General features: G+C 35.7%; 2 protein-coding genes across 3 annotated transcripts; one reads left to right on the top strand and one right to left on the bottom strand.

Moving 5' to 3' along the window:
- Nucleotides 1–411: 411 nt before the first annotated feature.
- Nucleotides 412–9580, top strand: LOC114932473 (uncharacterized). 2 transcript variants are annotated; one of them, XM_085479815.1, is made up of 8 exons: nucleotides 412–1233; nucleotides 1445–2037; nucleotides 2122–2454; nucleotides 2577–2645; nucleotides 2715–3270; nucleotides 3347–3611; nucleotides 3729–3917; nucleotides 4063–9580. In XM_085479815.1, exons 1-8 carry the CDS (start codon nucleotides 1077–1079, stop codon nucleotides 5816–5818), a joined length of 3918 nt encoding a protein of 1305 aa, XP_085335941.1. In that variant the 5' UTR covers nucleotides 412–1076; the 3' UTR covers nucleotides 5819–9580. The 2 variants fall into 2 exon arrangements, with proteins under 2 accessions (XP_085335941.1, XP_029160526.2); XM_029304693.2 differs by having other exon boundaries at nucleotides 3368–3611.
- Nucleotides 9581–10675: 1095 nt separating this feature from the next.
- On the bottom strand, nucleotides 10676–23817 carry ACXD (Adenylyl cyclase X D). The gene is made up of 20 exons (XM_029304674.2): nucleotides 23065–23817; nucleotides 18430–18564; nucleotides 17888–18108; nucleotides 16895–17051; nucleotides 16658–16807; nucleotides 15959–16083; nucleotides 15637–15884; nucleotides 15049–15400; nucleotides 14410–14682; nucleotides 14057–14233; nucleotides 13792–13972; nucleotides 13616–13699; nucleotides 13347–13433; nucleotides 13103–13240; nucleotides 12927–13022; nucleotides 12719–12842; nucleotides 12365–12574; nucleotides 11824–11998; nucleotides 11540–11675; nucleotides 10676–11465 (listed from the first exon to the last, which is right to left on the bottom strand). Exons 1-20 carry the CDS (start codon nucleotides 23170–23172, stop codon nucleotides 11295–11297), a joined length of 3348 nt encoding a protein of 1115 aa, XP_029160507.1. The 5' UTR covers nucleotides 23173–23817; the 3' UTR covers nucleotides 10676–11294.
- Nucleotides 23818–23979: the final 162 nt, after the last annotated feature.

Raw genomic sequence — 23979 nt, forward strand, 5'->3', positions numbered from 1 at the left:
CAATTAAGCTGAAATTTTATCAAGTGTTTGTTCATTATTATTTTGAATAGCTTTTCAAATACAATTTTAAATAGAGTGTGTGAAATATATTTATATTAATATATATATCCTTTTTTATTATTATATTAATTTTTTTTTCAACTAATTAAAAGCTGACATTTTATATATATCAAGTGTTTTTTCATTATTATTTTGAACAGTTTTTCAAGTACAATTTTAAATAGAGCATGAGTATATTTTTAAGATACAAGTGAACATCAATTTCAGCTACGCTTAGGGAAACGAAAACAATGATATATAAAAGGAAAAAAAAAGTTTTAATTATAAAAAATGGTATATATAAGCACGTGCAACGGCGTGAACGCGCGAAATTCGATGGAGATGCTACGTCACTGGCTGTGCCGTGCCGGCCATTGCGCGGTCGTGTTTTGGCCGAGCGAAAAGATGGCGGACTCTTGTTTTCAAGATCGCTCGCGCACTCGGCACGTCGGTACGCGACTGGCAGGATTCTGAAAAGGGATCTCGCGCGAAAGTTGACATGCTGGACGCACGAAGGTCGCAGCCGCGGTAGAGCGTCGTAGTGACAATCCGCGTGCGCGAATCGCCCGGGGACGTCGTCGTCGTCCTCGTCGCCTCGTTTCGGCGTCCTCGTCTCTGTCTCTTTCTCTCTCTTTCTCTCTCTCTCTCCCTCCCTCAAAGAAACTCGGCGCGCGAAGCGTGTGGCTCGCACGCCTTGGGACTGTCCGGGTTCAGTGCTGTCAAATCGCTTTGTTTGACGTCTCGCTTGACAGGTCGCGAGACCCGAAGCGAGGATGTCGAATCGGTGAAGTAGTCATCGCGCGCCATCGCGGGTTTCTCTGTGACTCCCTCCCTCCCCCCTTCTTCTGTAACTGTGTGTTTACCGCTCGCCTGCTACGGAGCGCGAACTTGGTTAGGTTCGCCGAGTGAAAATCGTTCTCGTGCAAGTTTCTATGATATCTGGACGTCGTCGTGCGTGTTTTTCGCGGTAGTTGATGTTTACAATGTGATGGGCTGTCGAGTCCGTCAACTGATGAGCATTGGGTAACACTTGGACGATGGCGAACAGCGAATTCGATGTGGAGCTCTTCGAGCGGAGGCTCCATACACTGAAGGACTCGCAGGAGTCCATACAAGGGCTGTCTGCGTGGTGTCTGGAGAGAAGACAGCATCACAAGAAGATTGTCGCCACGTGGTTGCAAGTCCTGAAAAAAGGTAAATTTAAGTATGCTTTTGATCGTTCAGTCTTATGTATGTCTCTTTGATTAGAGTAACAAGATGAATTTCTTGGTAACGTTTATGTCAAGTGATTTGTCAAATGAGTTTCTGTCAGATTAAATCATTTTTAGATAAGTTTTTATTTTGACGTGTGTAATTTATAAATATATATAAATATGTAAAACATTCTGTCCTTTGTGTGTAACAGTGAAAGTTGAACATCGGCTCACATTGTTCTATCTGGCAAATGATGTTATCCAATACTCGAAAAGGAAGAATTTTGAATTTGTGGAATCATGGGGCACTACTTTGCAACGTGCAACAACTATGGTTCGTGATGAGAAAGTAAAGCATCGTATATTGAGAATCTTCAAAATCTGGGATCAGCGACAAATCTATGATGAAGAGTTTCTCACTGATTTGTCCGGCTTAATTTCGGCGGCGCCAAAAAAGAAATTGGAACCCCAGCAGAGTTCACAACCGGATGAGTTTCAGGCGGCTTTGCTCATCTCTACAATGAGATCTTGCGCGACTCTGGAACAAGCGACTGATGCCAGACTCCGTGACTTGAGGGAAAATAATATAGATATAGAATCTGTGGAAGAGTTACGTGCGTCGTTAAAGGACAGAAGGCGTATGGAGGATGCGGAAAAGGAAATAGATTTAGCTGTAAAAAATTTTGAAAATTATGTTCGATCGTTAGAAGCAGAGATCAGGGAAAGGACACAAGTGCTTGAATTGTTGGAGCAAGCGGATCAGTTTTATGAAACTCAACGTGGGGAAGTTAAAATAGTGACAAATGTAAATATTTTATAAAAAAGATTAAATATCGATTATTTGTTATACAATATGTATGTATACAACTATATATTTTTTTGTGAATAGGCGTACCGGAATTTTGGTAGTCGTGTGAAAAATTTGAAGAAAAATTTGGACGAACTGCTACCGACGTTCGTTTCGCCAATACCGTCGCCGGACGTGAACGCACCTTCGCCAAGTCCCGACAGCGATATAGAACTTCCAGGAGACGAAACACAGGCAACGAATAATCAAATGGGAATAATTGAGGTAGCACCGCCATCTCTCTATGGTTCATATTCTCACGAGTATGATCCTGTACCTGTCCCTGCACCTGAGTTGGTACAAGGCAACGAGTCGGGAGACTTTACCAATAATTTTCCCTCTTTTATAGGAGGAAATATGGATTTTGGTAATATGGTGAGATGAAGTAATATAGTTCTCTATAGATACATTATTTTATACAACACAAAAAGTTTAATGACTTTGTATCGTTATAAACAGATTGTATATTATTTCTTTACTTTTTTTTTTTTTTTTAGAGAAATTTGTTCAATGAAAGATCTGCAACACCTCCTGGAATGTCTCAATCATATAATGAATCTTTGGAGGTAATTATTGTATTTGCAAGATTGTATTAGAAAGTTTTTACATGTTTTAACTTTTATTTTGTGATTTAGGCAAAACCAATAGAAGTGATTAATATGAGACCGTCAAAAAATGAAAACAGCAATGCTGATTTCAATATATCTAGTTTTTTGAAAACGGTTCTTCCGTCCTCCGACGGAACTCCAGAATCGGGTCGAATACCAGGTTTAGGCCTAGACGTTTCTGAGAATCGAGTAGAATCGCCACAACGCAGCAATTATAGAAACTCACCTCAACTTCCTGTAACGCCTGTGATTTCAAGAATGATGGGTAGTCAGGGTGCGCCACCTCTTGGTGCTGGTTTAAATAATTGTCAAATGAGTCACAGTACTCCATTGGCGGTTCGCAATCTATCTGCTGAATCGCACACACCCTCTCCGTATTCCAGTCAAAACAGTCAGAGTAATGTAACTGGTCCTTTTGATGGTTCCGCTAACCCTAGTGTAGTTAATCCTTTACCGCCTCCACCCTTACCACCACCCATTTTTCTCGATGATGAGAATTGTTACAACAAATTACCACCGAAATTTCCTACGTGGACACCGCCAAACGAAAGCATCAAGGAGTCGGCCAAATGGGAAGAAAAAGGTAGACAGACAATGTTTTATGAATATAATTGTTGACTCTGCCATTGCTGCATGATAATACATGCTGTTTGATATAGCGAATTTCGCTATATGTTCAGGAAAAAACAGCATGAATCCCACGTGGCCCGGCGAATGCGACGATAAAAAGAGTTGGATGGACCGCGACGGAGAGAGATGGGATTCCAATAATGATTCCACGTGGCCGGGCAGGACCAAGAACGAGATGTCCGAGACACCGGAATCGCCACCTATGTATGAGAAATCTGGCTTCGCCGAGCCGGTGGAATACAACGAGCCGCAAGCACAAGAATCTCTTAATACCACAGGAGATGTGGATCACAGGTAATGTATAATTAATTTCTTATATTGTTTTATTGTTTTTTAAATTTTTAATTAATTATTTATATGCTTTTTTTATTACTAGAATCACTATATTATATATTTGTATTATTTGTACAGAGTGATTCCAATTCCAATGACTGTCGAAAATCAGTTACCGTATCGCTTGATGAAGGCGGCAGATGTGGATCATCGTAATTTGATTAGTCTGACGGGTAGTCCGGCCAATCACAATAGTCTCGGTGATTCATCGCTACCTTCTTTACCTAATAACAACAGTTTATGGTCCACAAGTGATCAAGATTATCGGTGAGTTTTGTTTTATTCTTTCTTCCTCTTCGTATAATTTATATAATTGTACCTAGACATTTACATTCCTTGTACAATTGATATTTCTGTTCTGTTTCTCGTACAATTGTCTTTATATATTTCTTATATAATTTATATAATTTAGGCGACGCATGCAACCCGGCGATATTGTCGAGAGCGTTGATATGGAGATGTCGGATGATGAGACTGATAGCAAGCCAAAAGGCAGAGTTCTGGTTGATTTGAGATCGCAGGATCGTGACATGCGTGTCGGCATGCCGCCGTCAACCACCTCTCGTTTTGACTTGGACATGCGAATCTCTCTTCCTGCCGGACAAATGCCGGGTTCTCGTGGTGGTCAGCTCGTACAAGATGTACACCTGATGCATTCAGGACCGCCGCCACCTCCGTCGCTGTCGCAACAATTTCAGCATCAAGGTCAAGGTGGTTTTCGGCAAGAGCAACAAGAATTCTCTCATCGCAATCAGTCGGGAGATTTTCATCGAAATCAATCGAATTTTCATCAAAACAGACTACCACCGCCAAATTTTTTGCCGAATCAGGACTTTCACTCGAACCAACAAGAATTTCATCAACTTCATCAGTCGCAGCAAGATTTTCATCAGTCGCAGGATTTTGAGTATCGCGACCGAGAACACTCTATTCGGTCCAAACAGGATTTTTTGACCGAACCATCGGGACGCGGCAGATACTCGCAATCGACGGATCAGCGCGATACTTCGTCCTTCCATAGAAACGAACGGAGCAGTCGTGGCAATGGCGGACGTGGATTTTCGAGGAACCGCCGCGATCGATATTCGGACGATCACAATATGAAGCAACGCAACAGTCTGGCGAATAGTCGTAAGTCAAGATCGCAGGATCAGCATCGGCAATCGTCGCCAGATACCTTGCCTAATAGTCGACCATTGATACTGCAACCACCCGACACCGTCGTAATCCTCGACGAGGAAGGCATGCCAATTGGTATGCCGGATTTCGATCAGGACAACAACATAACACTCAACATGGCGGATGCTCAGGTCGAGTCGGAACGCGATTCCAATAATTGTCAGGGGTCTTCGATACCACAGGTGCGACGGAAATCGCACGACGCGCCGAGTTCTCACGAATCTGAGCGTAATCAACAAGGTTACCAATTAGGCCCAGATCATGAGCAGCAGGCATTATCCTCGATCAAGTCGGACGATCAGCCATCGTCATCGAATCAAGTGACGGTTATTCCAGTAACATCTGACAGTGCCAGCGATGATCCGCCACAACCAAATCAGTATGTTCCTATTTCAGACTACGAGGAGCATGTAGAGTCGACCGAGCACGCCGAAGCTGCGGAGAAGACAAGTGCGATCGACAAGTGCGAGTCGCTCGATGAGGGACAAGAAGTGGATTTCACGGAAAACGAGCACTTGGACGAGTTGATGAGCACAACCACGTCGGGTAACGAACTCAAAAGACCGTCGACGAACGGCAGTTTTGATGAACAGAGTCACGACGAAAGAAATTCCAACAAGAAAAGGACTCTGCTGCCGAACGGTCCGCAAACGTCGGGTGGCAGCGAGTCATCGGGACCAAATGGTCCCTCGCCGCACGTTAGCACGTCGACGACGGAACCGCATTCTACGATGATGTACGAGTATGACGGGCCGAACTTTCGGCCGCGCATCGGCGCGCCTTTCCCGCCTTGGCGAGGCGGACCGCCGCCTCCACCCTCTAGAGGAAGTAGAGGATTCAGGGGTGGACCGCCGCGCGGTCCGTGGATGGACAGAGGGCCGCGCGGACCCGCGGCCTCTAATTTCTCGCCGAGAGGACTGAAACGCGGAGGTGGGCAATTTCGCGGCGGCGGTGGCTTTAGAGGTCGGGGACGAGGCAGTAATTGGTAGATAAACGCAAAATACAAAAGACTCGACAACGACTTTCAATCGTCGTCGTCGTAATCAGATTGAAAATATTACCAAGTGCGTTTGGCACCCTGTAAATAAGCGAATCGTTGTGTTTTGACATACACACACACATATACATACATATACACATACATACATACACACATACATACATACATACATACATACATACATACATACATACATACATACATACATACATACATACATACATACATACATACATACATACATTCACATGTACACGATTGGATCCAGAATTGGAATTCTTCTGTAATGAAGATTCTTCACTCTTTTGTGTGCGATTGATTCGCCTATATAAATATATAAATAAAAAACTATAAATATATTATATACAAACATATATAGCTATACGCATATACATATTACATGTTTCGTTAAGATCTTACAGATATTATCGAAGCGGCTTGAGTTCGCCCATGTACATATATGTACATGCTAGTAAGTCGATTAATGATTGAGAATACGTATGATGAATTAGGCCGCTCGTTGCCGCTCCGATAATGATTAATCACCACCACCGCCCTCATAAATTTTCGTGTAAAGAGAGTTTGTGTTGTTGATGTATGTTAGAGAAGGTAATGATAACTTCGTCAAATGAGTGATTGAATGCGAAGAGAATCGTATTCTGATGAATTAGCGAGCGATATTGAGCACAGAAAATCGCAAATAACGATATTTAATTTGATAGTTGATTGATATCAACGATTGAAACTGGTGTGGTTTTGCTGAGTTCAAATTTCCATCTGTATACTAATAACGCAAAAAAAAAAAAAATAAATTTTATGTTTATTATATACCGGGAATTGAGCGCATCAGAATTATATCAGTTCCAATTTTTGTATTTTTTTTTCTCTCAATCGTATTTATTCTTCACAGATCTTCTTATTATTTTCCTTCCTCATTCACTTTTGAACACAAGAACCACGATCATCTATTTCCCTATCTTCAACCCTATTTGACTATGTTTTCCTGTTTGAGCTTGAGGTTCATTATAAAAAGAAGAAAAAAAGGAAAAAATACAGGCGTTATTTAATGAACCATCTAAAGTGTATTAATAAAATGCAGTGTTTACGTTCTGGTCCGTTTCGTACATTTTCCCTATTGTTGTTTCTCGAATGTACACATGTAGATGAATGTTTAATAGTAAATCGTTCTCATAAAGAAACGGCAATAAATAATAATTAAGTTGCAGAGAATCAATCTGAAACGTCATGTTTTTCAATTCGTTCTTTATATTGTGAGAACTACAGAAACACGTAGAATCGTCTTATGTATAAGATATTAATTCGAGAAAGAAAGAAAAAGATAGGCTATCGATATAAGGTGCTCTTGTGTAATTGTTAATATTTTTCTGTAGTTGTGACCGGAAAATAGAAATGTAAAACGTGTATAAAGGCTCTGCCGGAACGATATGCTTGTTTCATTAGCCGTGCACAAAATTGTTTATTGTTTGTTTATTTAGGTATTACATCACGTGTCTTTTTAACAAGTATGGACACGAATTTATTTAGTTACGCGGATTTCGGTTTTTTATTTACAAAATTCTACGAAAATTCATTAATTTTAATTTTTATCGCATTGATGAATATATTAATTTCTCTCCAATGTTTGCCAATTGATTGATGCTATGTTATGTTCCATTTGGAAGCAAGCGAATCGTTGCGATATATATGATATAGACCGATAGTGAATGCGCATAGGAAACAAGTGTAGTAAAGGCAAAAAAAAAAGAAAAAGAAAATCGTGGAACTCTGATATTGTTTAATAAAATAATACCGAGGACCTTTCTCCAACACTCTCAAATTCGATACGAAACCGTATTCTCGTTCTCGTTGCATTTTCTTTTCGAACGTCGTTTTATCAATGCACGTAAGTCGTTTGCGCGACTCATAAATGTATTATGATTATTGCGATAACGCGTAAAATGCGACGTATATATTTATTTGACTATACCTTTTTTTTCTTTTACAAAAATCGCGATTTTAACACACGCGAGTGATATATTTATTGTTTGTATATCCTTATTTCTAATTTGCTTACGCGAAGATTCAAGTCTCATCTGATTTATTGATCCGTTTTATATTGCTCGTCATCCATTTCATTTTTTTTTTAATATTGCGATGATGGCAATTAAGCTAGAGCACCGTTTATCGACGAGCGAACAAATTAATATTATTTCGATCACTGTGTATCACTAATAAATAATAATTCTTCATAAAGATCGAATAGGATGAGCGAGGGGAAATTGTAGAGTACACGTGGAATATGGTCCAGTGCGATTTAATAAACGGGGTGCTGTATTTAAATAGGAAAATACTTTTGAAAATTTTGCGATATTGTATAGTATCGATCAATCGCATAAAAAATTCCTCACACGTTTATATTGAGATTTATGATACATAGGCTGTCTCAAAGGCATAAAATCAGTATAATAGAATTTGATCTTCTTTATATCAAGAATATTATATATATTTTTTCTTGATATACTATATGTATATAGAATATGTCAAGAAAAGATACGTATAATAATCTTGAGATATGTACTGATACATATAGTACATGCATTTTTGGAGAAAAAGAAATTTTATAAATATTTTTTTCTTAAAATATTACTTGTAACATTTAGTAAATAACAGGCTTTTATTTTTCATTTTATCGAACATCTATTTATTATATATTGTACAATTAACCAAAGCTGCGGAGATGCAGCTGATTTGTGTATATTACTTAATAATTGTTAATTAACAATTAATTATAAATAAGTAAAAAAAAATAATATTCTCTCTGTTATTGACTTAAGTTTATTAATGTAAATAAAAAATATCTCTATACAATGTCTAGCTGAACAATTGAACATTGCTAATAATTATAATAAGATGTAAATACTTTAGTAATAGAATTTTATTTTTTCAGTAATTATTATCCAATTTGTTAAAAAAATATATATATATCTAAATTATAGAAAATTTTTTATTAATAAAAATATCAAAATAAATGAAAGTTATACTAAGAAAAAATTAATTTGCAATTGAATTAATTTTTCATATGAAAATCAATTAAAATTTACTTGAAAATTGAAAATCTATTAAGTTCCTCAAACAAGTATCCGCTTCTAGTCTTTTTGCAACACTATTATAATACTGATACACATTACGTTTGAGACAGCCTGTTGTGCATATACTGCACTTTTTTCTCAAAAACTATATTTTAATTTAAAGTTTCGATAGCGAAACCATTCTTCGTTATTAAAATCATTACATAAAATAATATTCTAGTTAGAAGTGCCTTTTTAATTAAAATTAATTTTAATCTTGTATTTTTGTGCAATGTAACATATCTTATTCTTTGAGATGTATGACAAAATCACGAGTGCTTCTACAATCTAATTTAATTAATCGAACATTGATTCAAGAGATGAGAAAATAAAGAATTAAAAAAAGTGAGAATGGCAGAGAGTGTGAGAGAGAGAGAGAGAAGGGGTTGAGAGGGAAAAAATGAGAGAAGAGAGGGTCGGTGGAGGGGGAGAGAATAATCGATCCGAAGCTCTATTAATAAGCGAGGCTCGATTATCTCAATGAATTATCTTGTACATTAATTATTTAATTTTAAACTGTTAATGAATTTTATATTTCGATATAAAATGAATATGCATACTGTGTATGCGAGACGTTTTGTACATTGCCTTATTAAAGAGATTGACCTTTATTATAACAATTACGTTGGCAGTAATTATTTATTATCCTAATTATAATTTCATATATTAATAGTATATTAATGATTGTATTAAGTTGATGTATTGTATGTTAATGATTCGTTAAAATGTTGATCTACATTTTTATATGGAATTATAATTAAAGGATTTATGATTCGTGAGGATGAATAAAAGTATGAAACAAATACACGGTAATAAATATTTTATTCAAATCGTTAGATATAATCACATTTTAGTCAATTATTTTTATATTTAAAAAATATATATACAAAAGATATTTACAAATAAACAAACGATCGCTTCATCGTTACTGCATTTGATATAAAAATAAATGCGTTATTCTTCCTCGCAATCTCGGCTTTGTGTTTTGCGACACGCAATCGCAATCGTAAAATAAGAGTCTCATTGTCAATACTCATTGTCAGAAAAATAGAGAAACACAAGGAAAAGTAAGATATCATCAGATGTGCGTTAAAGTTGTGATACACATATTCGTTATAATTAATGAACTTTATTTCAATTTCGCTTGCTTTCAAAAGAAAAAGCAAAAACATTTCTTTTCGTTATGTAATTTTTTTTCGCAACGTATCGTCATTTGTATGGTCGATAGAGAGATGTATTTCAAAAGGCAAATATTAAATTATATCATTTTGCGACTGTATTATTTTACTTTTGATTTAACAGATAGAAAGTTAATGAATACGGTTTATCAGTATCGCTCTTCTCACATAATAAAATAGAATCCAGAAATATTGTGAAAACATTGTTGCATATGTGAGAAGTGAGATCCAATTATTGTGATTAATAATTATTTTACACGTGTAAAGTAACACACGATGCAGAAAAAACATCGTATACATTCTTTGGACGCTGTACAATATAATTCTTTTTGTATATAGTAAAAACATTGTTAATTACGTACAATATATATATATAGATCTCTTTCATCTTTTGATTAGCAGTATGACACGGCGATAAAAGTGTGGCCGGCGGAAAATAATCGTCATTATCGCGATATATCTCGAGAGTACAATCTATATAAATCATTTGAGGTATATTCTCTTACGTTATTTTACTATCGCGCGTTATCTTTTTCTTTCTCTCGCGCGCATTTCATTCTTTGGTCTCTCACACTTTCTTTGGTTTTTTCCGGCTTTGCTCATTCAAACATTACAGAGTGTAACTCGTAAGCCGCTTCTTATGTGTTCAAACAATGCCATCATTTTCATCTTTGTATCGACTATCAACTTATTTACACTGCGAACATCAATATTGTATGACGTTAAAAATTTGTACATGAATATATCTTTATATATAAATATTACATTTATATATATATAAAATTTTATAGAGCTATTTATTTCATTTGTTTTATCTCATTTACTGTGACAATGAATATTTTTTTCTTAAAAGTAGAATAATATATGATATATTAAATGTAATTAGATATGAAACTAGAGATTCATTTTAAACGATATGAAGATTTTTCATTGTTACTCATGTTTTTCTCGTGTCACAATTAATTTCTAACATATATATTATAGAAATTCTTTTTATGTAACTGTTGCCATTGAAATCGTTCTAGTCATTTACAACAAATACTATGTAACAGTAGAGAACGACTGTTCGATTACACCCTGTATGTTTTTTATGCGATTTGTCGATCGGGAGATAATAGCTTAATCGTTAAAATTAATTTGAATCATCATTTGTCATTTGTCATAAACTGGTGCTCTCTTCCTCTCCAAAATCTGTTTTTTCCAACATTCCCTTCTCATCGACACCCACAAAGTACGTTGTGACTTCTCCTTTCGGTTTGACGTACGTTTCACCTCGTAGATGACACTTGACACCTTGCTGTTCCAAGACGGCAGCCGTATCTGCTGTCACCTGACGAATCAGAAATGTAAATTACAATCTGTTTCAGAAATTTACCGTCTTGTGAATAGTAATAAAAATTCTACTTGTATTTTTCCAGGTAACCCGGTGGTGTCCATTCTGGATGCCATATTTACGGCATCGCCCCAAATATCGTACAAGGGTTTTTGAGCTCCCACAACACCGGCTGTCACTTCTCCGTGAGAAATTCCGATCCTCAATCTGAAAGATCACGTGAGTGAGATTTTATATGTATTATTAATAATTCCTCAGAAAAAAATCGCCGTTTGTGGCGAATTTTTTAATTCGCCACAATTGTTTAAAATTCTTTTGCTTATCGCTTTTTATGTGCCTGTTTACAATTACTTACTTGTAAGGTTTTGATGTGGCAAAAGATCTCATTTTATCGAGCACGGACATCATTTGTACAGCGAATTGCGCCATCACCTTGACCACATTGTCATTAGAATCCTCTTCGCTCTCGGTGCTATGCATCGAATTGCGTCGACTAGCTTCCAATCCACAAGCTGCCATGTATGTTGTTCCTGAATAGAAGCGATATAATGTAGAGGAATTTTATAATTTTCTTTTTTTTTACATTTTTTTACTAACAGATTTATAAAATTTACTAAAGTATATTTTCAGAATTGTATATCTCTCAAATCATCTATTCATACATATATTAATTTATATTTATATGATTATATTGATCTATCTTTTAAGTGAGTTTTAATTTCGAATAATAATCAAAGAGATTTAATAAAAACTTATGTAATTAAGTATACATTTTATGGCAAAGCTCTTGATTGATTGATATAGTAATGAAAATGCCAAGGTTGTTTAGAATCTACCTCGTAAATATTAATCTATTCGCAATTTTTCAAAGAATGAATTATTCATAAAACACTCACCGGCGACCTTTATTTTTTCTATGCGACACACGAAGCAGGGTTCGAAGAGTAGCTTGTCGAATTCGCAGATAATCTCATTCAGATCGATGAGAATATTACTCTCATCGATTGATAATCCTGTCAGAGAGGCGAACATTACGGCGACGTTGCTGTGAGCCTCGTGATAAGGTTCGTTCTCCTCACTTCGATTCATATTCAAATAAAACTCCGCTAGAAACCGAATGACAGGATAATTAATAATAATTATTTCAAATATTAAATATTATTCTACATGTTATTTTTATATATGTTGATCAAAATATCGATCGGATATTTGAGAAAAACATATAAAATAATTGTAAAAAATAAGCGTACCAACGTGTTCCGGCAAAATGTTACGTAGTAGAAGCTTATTAGCATTCCTCGTATGAAACGCTTCATCTTGTTCCTTTGTTAGCTGACGTTTCCATTGATAATCTAGCCTGCTCAGGTACTCTGCCTAAACGAAGACATTTATAAAAGTTAAATCGTTAACGAATAACGACCAGAAGATTTCACGAAAATGCAATTTTGGCAGATTCACCTGACGATCGATAAGATGTAAGGAAAACGTGAGAAATGCCACAGTTAATATATGTGCTACTTTTGGTTCCAAGTGTGGATTCCACGTGTCGCTAGACTGAAGAATGTATATAAAATCCATTTTATATCGTACTAAAGAAAAAACAAGATTTTTTTTTAAATACACATAACACGTACATGAAATAGATTACATCGATGCACGTTCCACGCGTAAAAGGCTACCACACAGATGCCTATTATGAGTTTCAAAGCATAGTGGACCCTTAGAAAGAGAAAACTCGTGAGGATAGCCAACGAGCAGGTTTCTGTCATTTGCTGCAAAAAAGGAACCATTGATATTAGCAATATCGAAGTCGTTGAAGACAAGAAAAAGTTTCACGTGAATGAAATTCTGCACCGTGTACCTACTAAATAATCTTACCCAAGGTGTAACCATGCACTCTAAATTGGAAGCGCCAGTCTCCCACTCGTTGGACGTGACGTTATTGTTTCCGTTTTTACATTCGAACTGAAAAGAATTTTAATATATTTTTCATCGCGTTAGAAAGCTCTTTTTACTTTCTAGTTTATAACAAAAAATAATTACATTAATAATCTTATGTTGCAGAGAAGAAAACTAAATTCGTAAAACATATAGGTACGGATAAAATAATCGAAAAGTAAAAAAAAATAATTTAAAAAAATTCTTACAATCATGTCAAACATGGCGCATGCCGCCAACATTATCGTGATCACCAGGTACAAGATTGTTCTCAAAAGAGCGCTCCATATAACCTACGTCAAATTAGAATAATCAGAAAAAATGATTTAATTTAAAGATATAAATAAGTGCAAGAGGCAATCAATCTTAAATAAATTATATTCACCTTTACGCTTGTTTGGTAAAAGAAGTATAACAATTTGTTCCGTGGATGCGGAACGTGTCCTTCGTGTTCGTCGTGCGGGTCCTTACAGCGATTCCACACAAAATGCATCCACGTGAGAGGTATTAAAATGACCAAGAACATCATCGCCGATGAGTAACTGACAATTGTACTCAGATACCATCTGAAAGTTTAGCGAAACTTTCGTAGTTATTACATTGACATTGATGGCTTACAATTATCAGACTGATATTTGTGATATATGTACTGGGAGAGCATAAGCGTGGATGTGAAATATATGAGCCCCATGAAGATTAGCACGAAAAATGAGCAGCCTATGTAAAACTTGAAGAGAGGATCCGGTTCACGTAGAAATGGAATTTCCCAACTCCATTGCCGAAATGTCAGGAAAAGTGGATTTATGTGCTTCCAGTTGCTCCATTGTCTAGAAAAATCGAAAAATTTAATCGTTAAGAAGTATTACTTCAATTTACTATATTGATATTTTTATTTTTTAAAGATAATTTTGCCCTAAAAGAATTTTCAAGGATCAGACTTTTAAACATGGAAGAAGTTTAACAGATGTTTTTCTATAAAAATATAAAATTATAAAAAACTTACTCCCATTTATTGAGAGGCATCTGATTGATAGCGTTCTCCATCTCGGCATCTGCCGCTTTTAACATTAAATGATAATCTCGTAAACAGGAATCCATAAAATGCGTTCTCCGCCTGTAAGTGCTCGCGAAAACGTCCGCTTGATTGTTCAATTTCGTTCTAGAAGTATTGCTGACAATAGTATTGGAGCGTCCATTGTAGAACTTGATGTAATGTTTGTTAGGTGTAGGGTATGACAGAATCGGGTCCGAATTAATGACCTTCAAACTGTTCTCGCTGTTCTGCAACAAAGTTTGTCTGTCAACGATGTGAAACTCAATGGGAATTTACTCGACCAAAAGACAGTGTGAAAAATCAGTGGCGTAGGAATATTCACTCAATATTAGAAGCTTGATTTTGTGTTACATGCAAGATTTATGAAGCGTATAAATTAATAAAAAGATTAAGATACAATATATAATCGTTAAAAGAATCGATGATGAAAAATCTTCTCTTAAATATAAATGAATGATTTCGATCTGCGGATTTTCATTTTTAAGATCTTGAAACTAACGATTTGTGGATATCGATATGAATTGATTGACTTTAAAACGATGTATAGATACGAGTTATAATTTTCCTACGCCACCGGAAGACACGCACCGCGTCGGTATCGGCGTTTCCGGCAAGGACGGCGTGATGAGGTAGCTGCGTATTCCGTATTTTTGCAGAACCTCGTCGTCCAGTCTTTCGACCGGGGCGCAATTGTAATCGCTCACATTAACGAGATCCAAGGTTTGCTGAGTCACGTGGACCTTGCCGGGCTTTCCAGTTTGTTCCATCTTGTTCGCTATCACCACGTCGCGCGACCAAACGTCGTACTGCCACTTGTTCGTGCCCAGGATTCCGGATATTATGTTGCCCGAGTGCACTCCGATCCTCATGTTCACGTCGACGCCGCTCTCGCGATAGACTCGCGCTCTCACCTCGTTGATGATTTTTATCATATCAAGGCCTGCGCATCATTTTGCAAAATAATATTTATAATCAAAAGAAAATCACTCTTTATCTTAGTTTTTATAAAAAAATATACCCTTGATTCCCTGATTGTTTCATATCATAATTTTGTAAAATATATTGTAAATAATTAACTTGTACATGTGTTTTAGGAACATGTTCGAAACTTTACTAGACTCCTGCATCGTTCGCTTTCGCGAGATGACACAAGGTGCATTTTGGACCATTATTTACCGAGATCAATGCAGCTTTTGGCGTGCTGGGAATTCGGCGTGGGTACACCGCTCACGCAGTAGTAACAGTCACCCAAAAATTTGATTCTCAACACGTTGTGCCTCTCCGATGCTTCGTCGAAGCTCCCGAACAGATCATTCAGGGTCTCCACGAGTTTTCGTATCGGTAACGTTACGGTAAGTCCAGAGAAATTCACCACGTCCGCATATAAGATGCTCACATTGTCGTGCGTCTCCACACACAGATCGCTTAAAAGAAGGTGATTAAGTTAACGAATAATTGCTTGATGAACAAAATATTTATTAATGAAACAAATATATACCTGTGCGGCCTGCCTTTCGGCGGAGGGCTTTTCTTGTGCTCCTCTATGAATTTGAAAATATCCCTAAAATCTTTTTTTATTTTCGCCACTATATGTTGTGGCAATATACTACGCGTCAATTGTTCCTGTAAATGTTAATGATCATCCTGAGTTCTAAGAGATACAAATCCCCGATTTTTCTTAAAGCATTAAATCTCCACAATTTGAATTTTTTAAATCATTAAATTAGACTTTCGATTTCTTTTCGTTCGACATATCTTCGTAATTTTTAATTAATTTACAACTTTAGAAATTGTTGTGTTTTTGTATTTTTCATAGACGTAAAAATAAGAGAGTAAACCACAGTGTCCACAGAGTTAAAATGCGAAAGGCAAGAAGAATTCGCAATGTACTTCTAACAACCGCGAGCTTACGTGCCTAGCATCACAAATTCGTTTCTTTTATTCTCCGTACAAAACACATGTTTAGATTTTTGACGTGTATTTTTTATTAAATTTCGTTTTAATTAAAGTCAGGAATTTTTTAGATTTTTTCTTGAAAAAAAATTTCTTCTCGTTATGAAAAATTGTATTGAAATTAATGTTTTTATTTTAGCTTTAATATATTATTTCTATCAATCAAAACTATTAAAAAAATGCAAAATATTGGACAAATATGATAAATTAATTGCACCGCTTAAATTTATTAATCTAGACCTACTTCTTGGTCCTTTTCATAGTTGAGTCGAAGCGTGGATTCAACACACTTCCGGCGATCTAGGAAGGAGCGCCTGATAACGACCTCGTTCATAAACCTAAAGTAAAGTCCCAGAGCGTTTATGCACACGAAGTATATCGCGTCGGCGACAATCTGTAGTTGAGAAAAAGGAAAAAAGTAGAATTTTGTTCTTAGCTACACGTCAATCTCGCTTACGTCAGGCGGTTGTAGAGGGTTTACCTTGGTAATGTGATCGGACGTGTTGCTGTAAGTGATTAACGACAGGGTCATTAGGTAACACATGGTGGCGGTGAGGCCGAGCACGAAAGCATGTGAATTCTTCGTGATCGGCAGAAATACGTAACAAGCGAGTAGCGCGTGAGTCGCGTATGCCGGTCTAAAAGTTAAATATATATACATGTATAGATGTTACATATGTATTTTGTATATAGCAAATTCATAGATCTGTGCTTATTAATGAAAATTGAAAGAGCTACAATGTTGCTACTGCGCGAAAAGATCTTGAGCTTTGAGCAAGAAACGATTGGCAGAAACTATAGAAAGTGCCCGTATATGTATCAAGGATATTTTGAATCTTTGTACATACATATATATATCTATTCTTTTGTTACTGAAAAACCAGCTGTCTTTTACGTTGAAAAATAATATTTTTACTAATAACAAATTATGTACTTTGCGTTAAATCGCGCTTTTCCAGATACATCTTTAGATCTTTAAAACAAAAAAAAAATATGACACGTCGATTGAGACAATATATTTGACTCTCCATGTATGTAAAATTATCATAAACAAGTTATTCGCGTTATACAATCGTCACTTCTTAATTTTCCAATTCGTTGACGTCTTCTAATTACGTAAAGAATACGTTGCGTAATTAACATCATGACGCGCAACACTTTATTATAAAAAGACATCATTTACATTGATTTAATTGTTATTATTTTGCACTCGATAAAGATATCAACCGTTCTTTTCTGGAAACATTTTACGAAGATAAAAAGACACATCTATTTTTATCAAAAATAAATATTTACACGCTTACGAAGACAGACATAGTTATCACAAAATAATTGTGATAAACTGTTCGTTAAAGAAGTATATAACTGTCACTAGGAAGTTTCCGTGTCGAAGATCAGATGCTACAATAACTAATGATAATAATCACAGACCTTTGCATAATTATTCATTCGATTTGAGTTGAGTTATCAATACCTTATCGGCGGGGTGCCTTCGGCATAGGCAAAGGTATAATACAGAGGAATAGCTAGATCAGCGGCGACCAAGAGCACGACGATCAGCCAAGAAAGCATGATCGGCAAATAGGTGTTTTTGGCGATGATCTTCGATCTGAATGACAGGGCGATCATAGGACAGAGCAGAGAACCTACGATACAATAGACTACGATGTCCGGCAGGCATTCCTTTATGTTGACCTAAATACGAAAACAAGACAAGTACAAACATCTTTCTCAATCACATATTTTTATTAGATTCTCGTTTTTTTTAAACTTGTGCAAATAGAAACCATCAATAACATTAACAATTATTATAATTAAGAATCAAAGATCAAGGATCAAGATTTAAAAATACAAGGATCTTAACAATCTAAATGATAGCTATACATTTTCGTAATATATTAAATAAAAAGGATGATTTATTCGGTCTGAATTTTTTTTGAATACTTTTGTGTTTATTTAGAGACTAATACACATATATAAAAGTGCGATTATATTTGAATGAAATGTTGACCTTACCATTGTGATCAGAGTCAAGCAATATATGAGTCCAAGCAGCAGTTGCAGCAAGATGAATATTGAGAGATAACCATATTGTAATCGCCTCTGATAGACCGTGTATAGCTTTTCTAGGCTCTTGTACTTAAATTGTTTCTGAAAGTGAAAGTTTGCGTGAGATCGTAATCGATTCGCCATCGAATCGGCGAATTATTATAGATAATCGCGATGTTCTAGATATTCGCGCGCGAGACACGGAAAAGTGCTTATTGCGGCAAAATTATACAATCGTTAATCTTGTCGATATTACAATGATTTAATAAAGAGATGAAGAGGCGTATACGATTAGCGAAATTTTATTTTTAACAAACTTTTAAAAAGATCACTTGTTGATTTTAACGAGTGATATATAATCTATGTGTGTCATGTGTAATTCTTTAATTTTTAATTGTGAATTTTTTAACTTCTAGATTAAAAAAGAAGCCCTTGTTTAAAAAAAACAATCACCAAACCTTTACAGTATTAATTCATCATATATGATGTGTGATAATTTATTTTCCAATTTAATGCAAAAATAATTAAAAAAAAGCTAACACATTCATTAATTTGATAAACACTATCTTGGCTCTTCAAAAATTATAAGTTTATCGGAGCATATGCATTATTTCATAACGAGTTATCAGTCAATAAAGATTATAAGAATGGATAACAATATCATTGTGTGAAACACAGCATTACAACTTATGTCAATGAGCATGAGTTTTGGTACAAAAGAAGTGAATGTTAAATATCCGTCCAAGAATTTTTTTTTTTGTATTCCGTCAATGATCGATTTTGATTATACATTATATTTTGTTTCCTGGTCTATGAAGCGATGATCACGTCAATATTCTACTTTAATGAATGACTACATGTATTACAGCAAAGATGTCTTTTTATATCAAAGCAAGCATCTCCTTTCATATCAGAATATCATCGTTTTAATTAGTGTAAGGCTATACTTTTAGATATAGAATCATCAAATACATCGGATTACATCATAGTTTTTATCACATTTCGATGAGTGCCGATAGATTTTCGTATCAAAACATTTGCACACAATATCAAATCAATTATAGTATAGTATGCAAATTATGCGGAATGGAAAATACTCTCTCTTACAGTATAAAAAAATCTCTCGTCTTTATTCTCTTCAGCAGCCAGAACGTCCTCTGTTCAAACGCGTTGAATGAATTTTCCTTTCAGAATATTGCATACAAAAATGAAGATGGATTTAACAGTCGATTAAATCAGCTGATCGATCAACTGACAGATAAGTTGATAAATCAACGATTCGCGCTCATTCACTTTCTTCACTTTTATCTCACGTTTTCACAACGAGCATGATAAATTGACATTTGAAACGCGAAGCTTTTCAACTTGCAACCCTTTACACACATATCGCGAGAAGGCTGCGTCTTTCCCAGCATCTCCGCCTGCACGACGGTCACTGGTGATCTGATAATCGCATGTGCATAGCGCGTGGCGCGCGTAAATTATACAGTCAGTCTCGTAAAAATGATAAACCGCATCCGTCATTAGGCGCAGCCGCGCGGTCCCAGCTTCTCTAGTGCATGTGCATGTCACTATGGAATGCACCGCAAGCTCCCGCTGGAGTTGCGCCTTTCGAGCTATTGGAGTGCCGGGATTAGGGGATTCATTTCTATGCTGCGTATATGCGCACAGCAAGATGCGTTCGTTAAATCCCTCTCCGTATAATACACTTGGCTTTTTATTTATTTTTTTTTCCAACAAGTTTGATTTATTGAAATTTTCGGAGCACACGTAATTTTAATAACTTCGACAAAAGAATTGAGTATATTTTATCTCAATAAAAATTTCTTTTCTTTTGGGAGATTTATTTTATAATAAATTCTTGGGCAAAAATAAAAGTATCTTGTCTCCTGAAATAATAACTATTTTTTGCAACAACAATTAAGAATATTTCAAAATTAAATGAGTTGTCAAATTAAATAATGAAGTATCGAATATCAGAGTATTGAATGTGGAAGATATTGAATGAAATTGCTGATGAGATACGCGATCTCTGGAAAATATTCTGGATTTATCTTGTTTGAAATATTTATAAGAAACAACTAAAGAATGTCGCATCGAAATAACGATGATAAAAGAATAATTAATTATGCTCCAAACAAAATGTGTTACACATTAAATATATATATATATATATATAATATTTTCATCATATCTTTGTTTCGTCAAAACTTATTAAATTGCTTTTTAATCGTAATCAAAGTTTGAACTCTCTTTTTCTCTGATGAATTTGAAAACAAAAATCTTGAAAAGTTTCTTACACATTTCTTGCAATAAATATCTCATAATAAAAATAAACTTCGTTATTTCAACAAAGTATCAGACTCAGAATTTTAAAGAGATATCCGCATGTCTCGTAATAAAATTTCCTCTCGGCGATTTTTACGTAATAATTATTTTACCAAATTTTTTCGCGATCATCCAGAGTACGTAGGATGATGTATCGTTATCCTGGCGATTAATGGCATTCGGAAAATGCGTACACACATATACGTACTATCGGAACGTAGGTTCGCGAAAGAGGAACACGTCTTGCTTTTGCTTGCCAATACTCACGTGTCACTGGGCGAAATTTACACCATGAGTCGAGGCGAAGTATGACCTGTCGCGATACGACCACACCCGCCGAAAATATACATCCGTCTAAAATGCAATTAGGCAAGGTGCGCTTAAAAGCACCTCCACTTGCAGCCGGCAGCAGCAGCAGCAGCAGCAGCTGGGGGAAACGTGCTTCCGTACTTTCGTCTCGCGCGTGCGTTTTGTCCACTCGTTGCCGTTCGCAGCTTGGCGAATCTCGCTTTCTCTCTCTCTCTTGTCTTGCTGAATATTGATCTTCAATCTCGAATTCACACAGCAGGTCTCCTTTCGTGTCTTCTGTCCTTTTCTCATTTCATTTTATTCGTTCTACTCATCTTAGTACTTTCTGTCAGCCTTCTCAGCCTTCGTCTCTTCGAAATATTCCGCTTGTGACAATATAGCATTGATTCTTAAGTGATTGTCATATTCAACAATAATAATATTAGATAAAATACGAGAGTATTTCCTAGAAGATGCATCTGACAATAAGCGAGAGAATTTAAAAAATTTTAGACTTGTGTTTTATTAATTAATACCCTCAAACTCTATCGATCGACTATACATAGATGATCGAACCGAAATGAACTAGATCAAACGATGATAAAATTTTGTGCACAAATTTATACAATTCGGAATGATTTACCATGATTCGAACAATGATTTTCGAAATGATTTTAAAAGATGGTTCGTAATAAATTAAAAATAAAAAGATAAGTATTCTAATATAAGGATAGATATTTGTCAAAGATATTGTTTTAATTTTTTTGCATCGATAGAATGAAGAGAGAAATGTGTAAAAATTTCGGCTGTACTTGATGACAAATTTATGACAAAAAACCTGCATATGTCAACGTTGAATGGATTAAAACGAAAGACAGCACGTCGCTGATTGAATCGCTTTTTCTAAAATAAACTTTATCGGATTGTTGCTGATACGCGCTGCGATAACGCGGTAAATAACTTGAAATCACGCATGATGCAGAGGGGAGTGGGTTGCAGCTGTTTTTTTTTGTAAAAATGAGGAACAAAAGGCGATAGAAGAACTTCTTCCGGTTCTGCATTAATCTCTTCGAGTTTGCGCGAACATCACGTGAAATATCTTTCAGTTATTCAGAAATCGCACAGTTCTTGATAAGCTGCACTTTCGAAGAATTATTTTTTTTATATCTTTCTCTTTCTCTCTCTTGCTCTACTTAACAACATTCTTCTCTGATAATAACTTTGTTCTCTGATAATAATAACAAAATATATTTCCTATAAGTTTATTTTCTTCGCGAACTTGTCAGGCGAATTTAATTTTCTCGATCGAAATTGTTTTGTGAAATAATTGATGTTATTAAATGCGAAATATTAAATTCGATATTTAATGCCACGAAAATATTTTATATATTTTTAGTTAATATGAAAGACAGAATTTTGATAGCTCGGGCTTTCAATATTTCAAAATTGAAATGTATTTGTACATTTCAGAAAGTACAGTCTTGCAATATTTTTTGTAGCCTTGAAAAAAATAATGAAGTATATTGCACATATACTTTTAAAGAATCCAAATATTATATTGACCTAAAAAGTTTTAAAGTGCAAAATGCTTTTCCAAAACTTTGATTTAAAAATTTTTAAGAAGTCAAAGAGTTCTATTTAACTTCTATTTAAGACGTTGATTATTTTTATCTATTTAAAAGCATCATAATATAATATAGTCTAAATCGTAAGGGTATATCCAGACAAATTTGCATAGCGCATATGTAAATACATGCATAAGAAAATAAACAAATTAAATTCCTTATGCATACGCTTATGCACCGATGCAAATTTAGATATACTCTAGGAATAAAGGAATAAACAATTAAAGATCCTATCCTCAGAGTCCTATATAAAGAACTTAGTGTTTTATTTATGGATTCTACTCGAGATCTAAATTCGAATGTGTGTGCTTTTTAAATATTCACCAGATAGGAACAGATCTAATTATAATCGTTCACTTACCCTCAAGCTGGACCAGGTCCACTCGTCGAAGCTGTTTGGGGAGACGATGCGGATGTCGTCGTTCTGCAGAGAGCTCAAGGACGCTCGGGTCACCAGTTCCACGTCCATCTTCGTCCCAGGGGGTTGTTTCGTGCCGATCTCAAATCATCTCTCGAGGACAATAATTAAAACACGATGGCAATGGCGAACTCACAACTGTTGTACTCATCGCGGCGGCAGATCCGCGAGAAGACTGATCGCATGAATCGCAATCGAAAAGTGAATCACTCCGTGTATTACCTGCGTCAGTTCTCCGTGATGGTCGCGCCAAGTCAAACCGAGGCTTTATCGTGATAAGGGAAATGGGCCACTCGAAACACTTCCCCTGACTTGACCGCCTCGTGTCTCTTTCTTTCTCCCTATCTTTCCGTTTCAATCAACTATAATGCACACTCCTGGCTTTTTTACGCCTGCAAACTCTGCTCGGTGCACAGCGTGGCATCGATTGTGAATGATAAAGCGACGAGGCAAACAGAGATGACCGGAGGTTTTTGTTTCTTCGTTGTCGGGAAAGTTGAGATTCTTGTGTGCTGGGTAAATGGAATATATTTTTCTGAAAATTCTTTTTCGAACAATTTACACGGAGATCTGAAAAAAACAATATTAACAATACCTCGATAATAATGTAGTTAGAAATATTCGCTCGCCGACTGAAGTTTGTATTTCTCGTTGGAATCATCGCAGAATTCCTTCTGCGTCGAGAAATATTAATCATAGCTATATACTAATATGCATATTCTAATTCTTTTTTTTCTAAATAAATAAATGAATAGATAAAAATCTGCAACTACTAATTAGAACTTTTAGCTTCTACCTCTTAAGTTTAGGTCTTACGAGATTATGTTAATTGAATAGAATGTGCGCGATATCAAGCAA

The sequence above is a fragment of the Nylanderia fulva genome, unplaced genomic scaffold, assembly GCF_048542155.1.
Source record: "Nylanderia fulva isolate GAGA-0341 unplaced genomic scaffold, ASM4854215v1 Scaffold13, whole genome shotgun sequence".
Classification (NCBI taxonomy): Eukaryota; Metazoa; Arthropoda; class Insecta; order Hymenoptera; family Formicidae; genus Nylanderia; species Nylanderia fulva.

Excerpts from the sequence above, each read along its gene's own strand:
- ACXD (XM_029304674.2), bottom strand. The coding sequence starts at position 23,172 with ATGGACGTGGAACTGGTGACCCGAGCGTCCTTGAGCTCTCTGCAGAAC. Across the intron at positions 14,234-14,409 it reads ATGCCTCTCAATAAATGGGA|ACAATGGAGCAACTGGAAGC; the intron begins GTAAGTTTTTTA and ends CGATTTTTCTAG. Across the intron at positions 13,023-13,102 it reads ATCGATGTAATCTATTTCAT|TCTAGCGACACGTGGAATCC; the intron begins GTACGTGTTATG and ends TACATTCTTCAG.
- LOC114932473 (XM_085479815.1), top strand. The coding sequence starts at position 1,077 with ATGGCGAACAGCGAATTCGATGTGGAGCTCTTCGAGCGGAGGCTCCAT. Across the intron at positions 3,271-3,346 it reads GGCCAAATGGGAAGAAAAAG|CGAATTTCGCTATATGTTCA; the intron begins GTAGACAGACAA and ends TGTTTGATATAG. Across the intron at positions 3,612-3,728 it reads ACAGGAGATGTGGATCACAG|AGTGATTCCAATTCCAATGA; the intron begins GTAATGTATAAT and ends TTATTTGTACAG.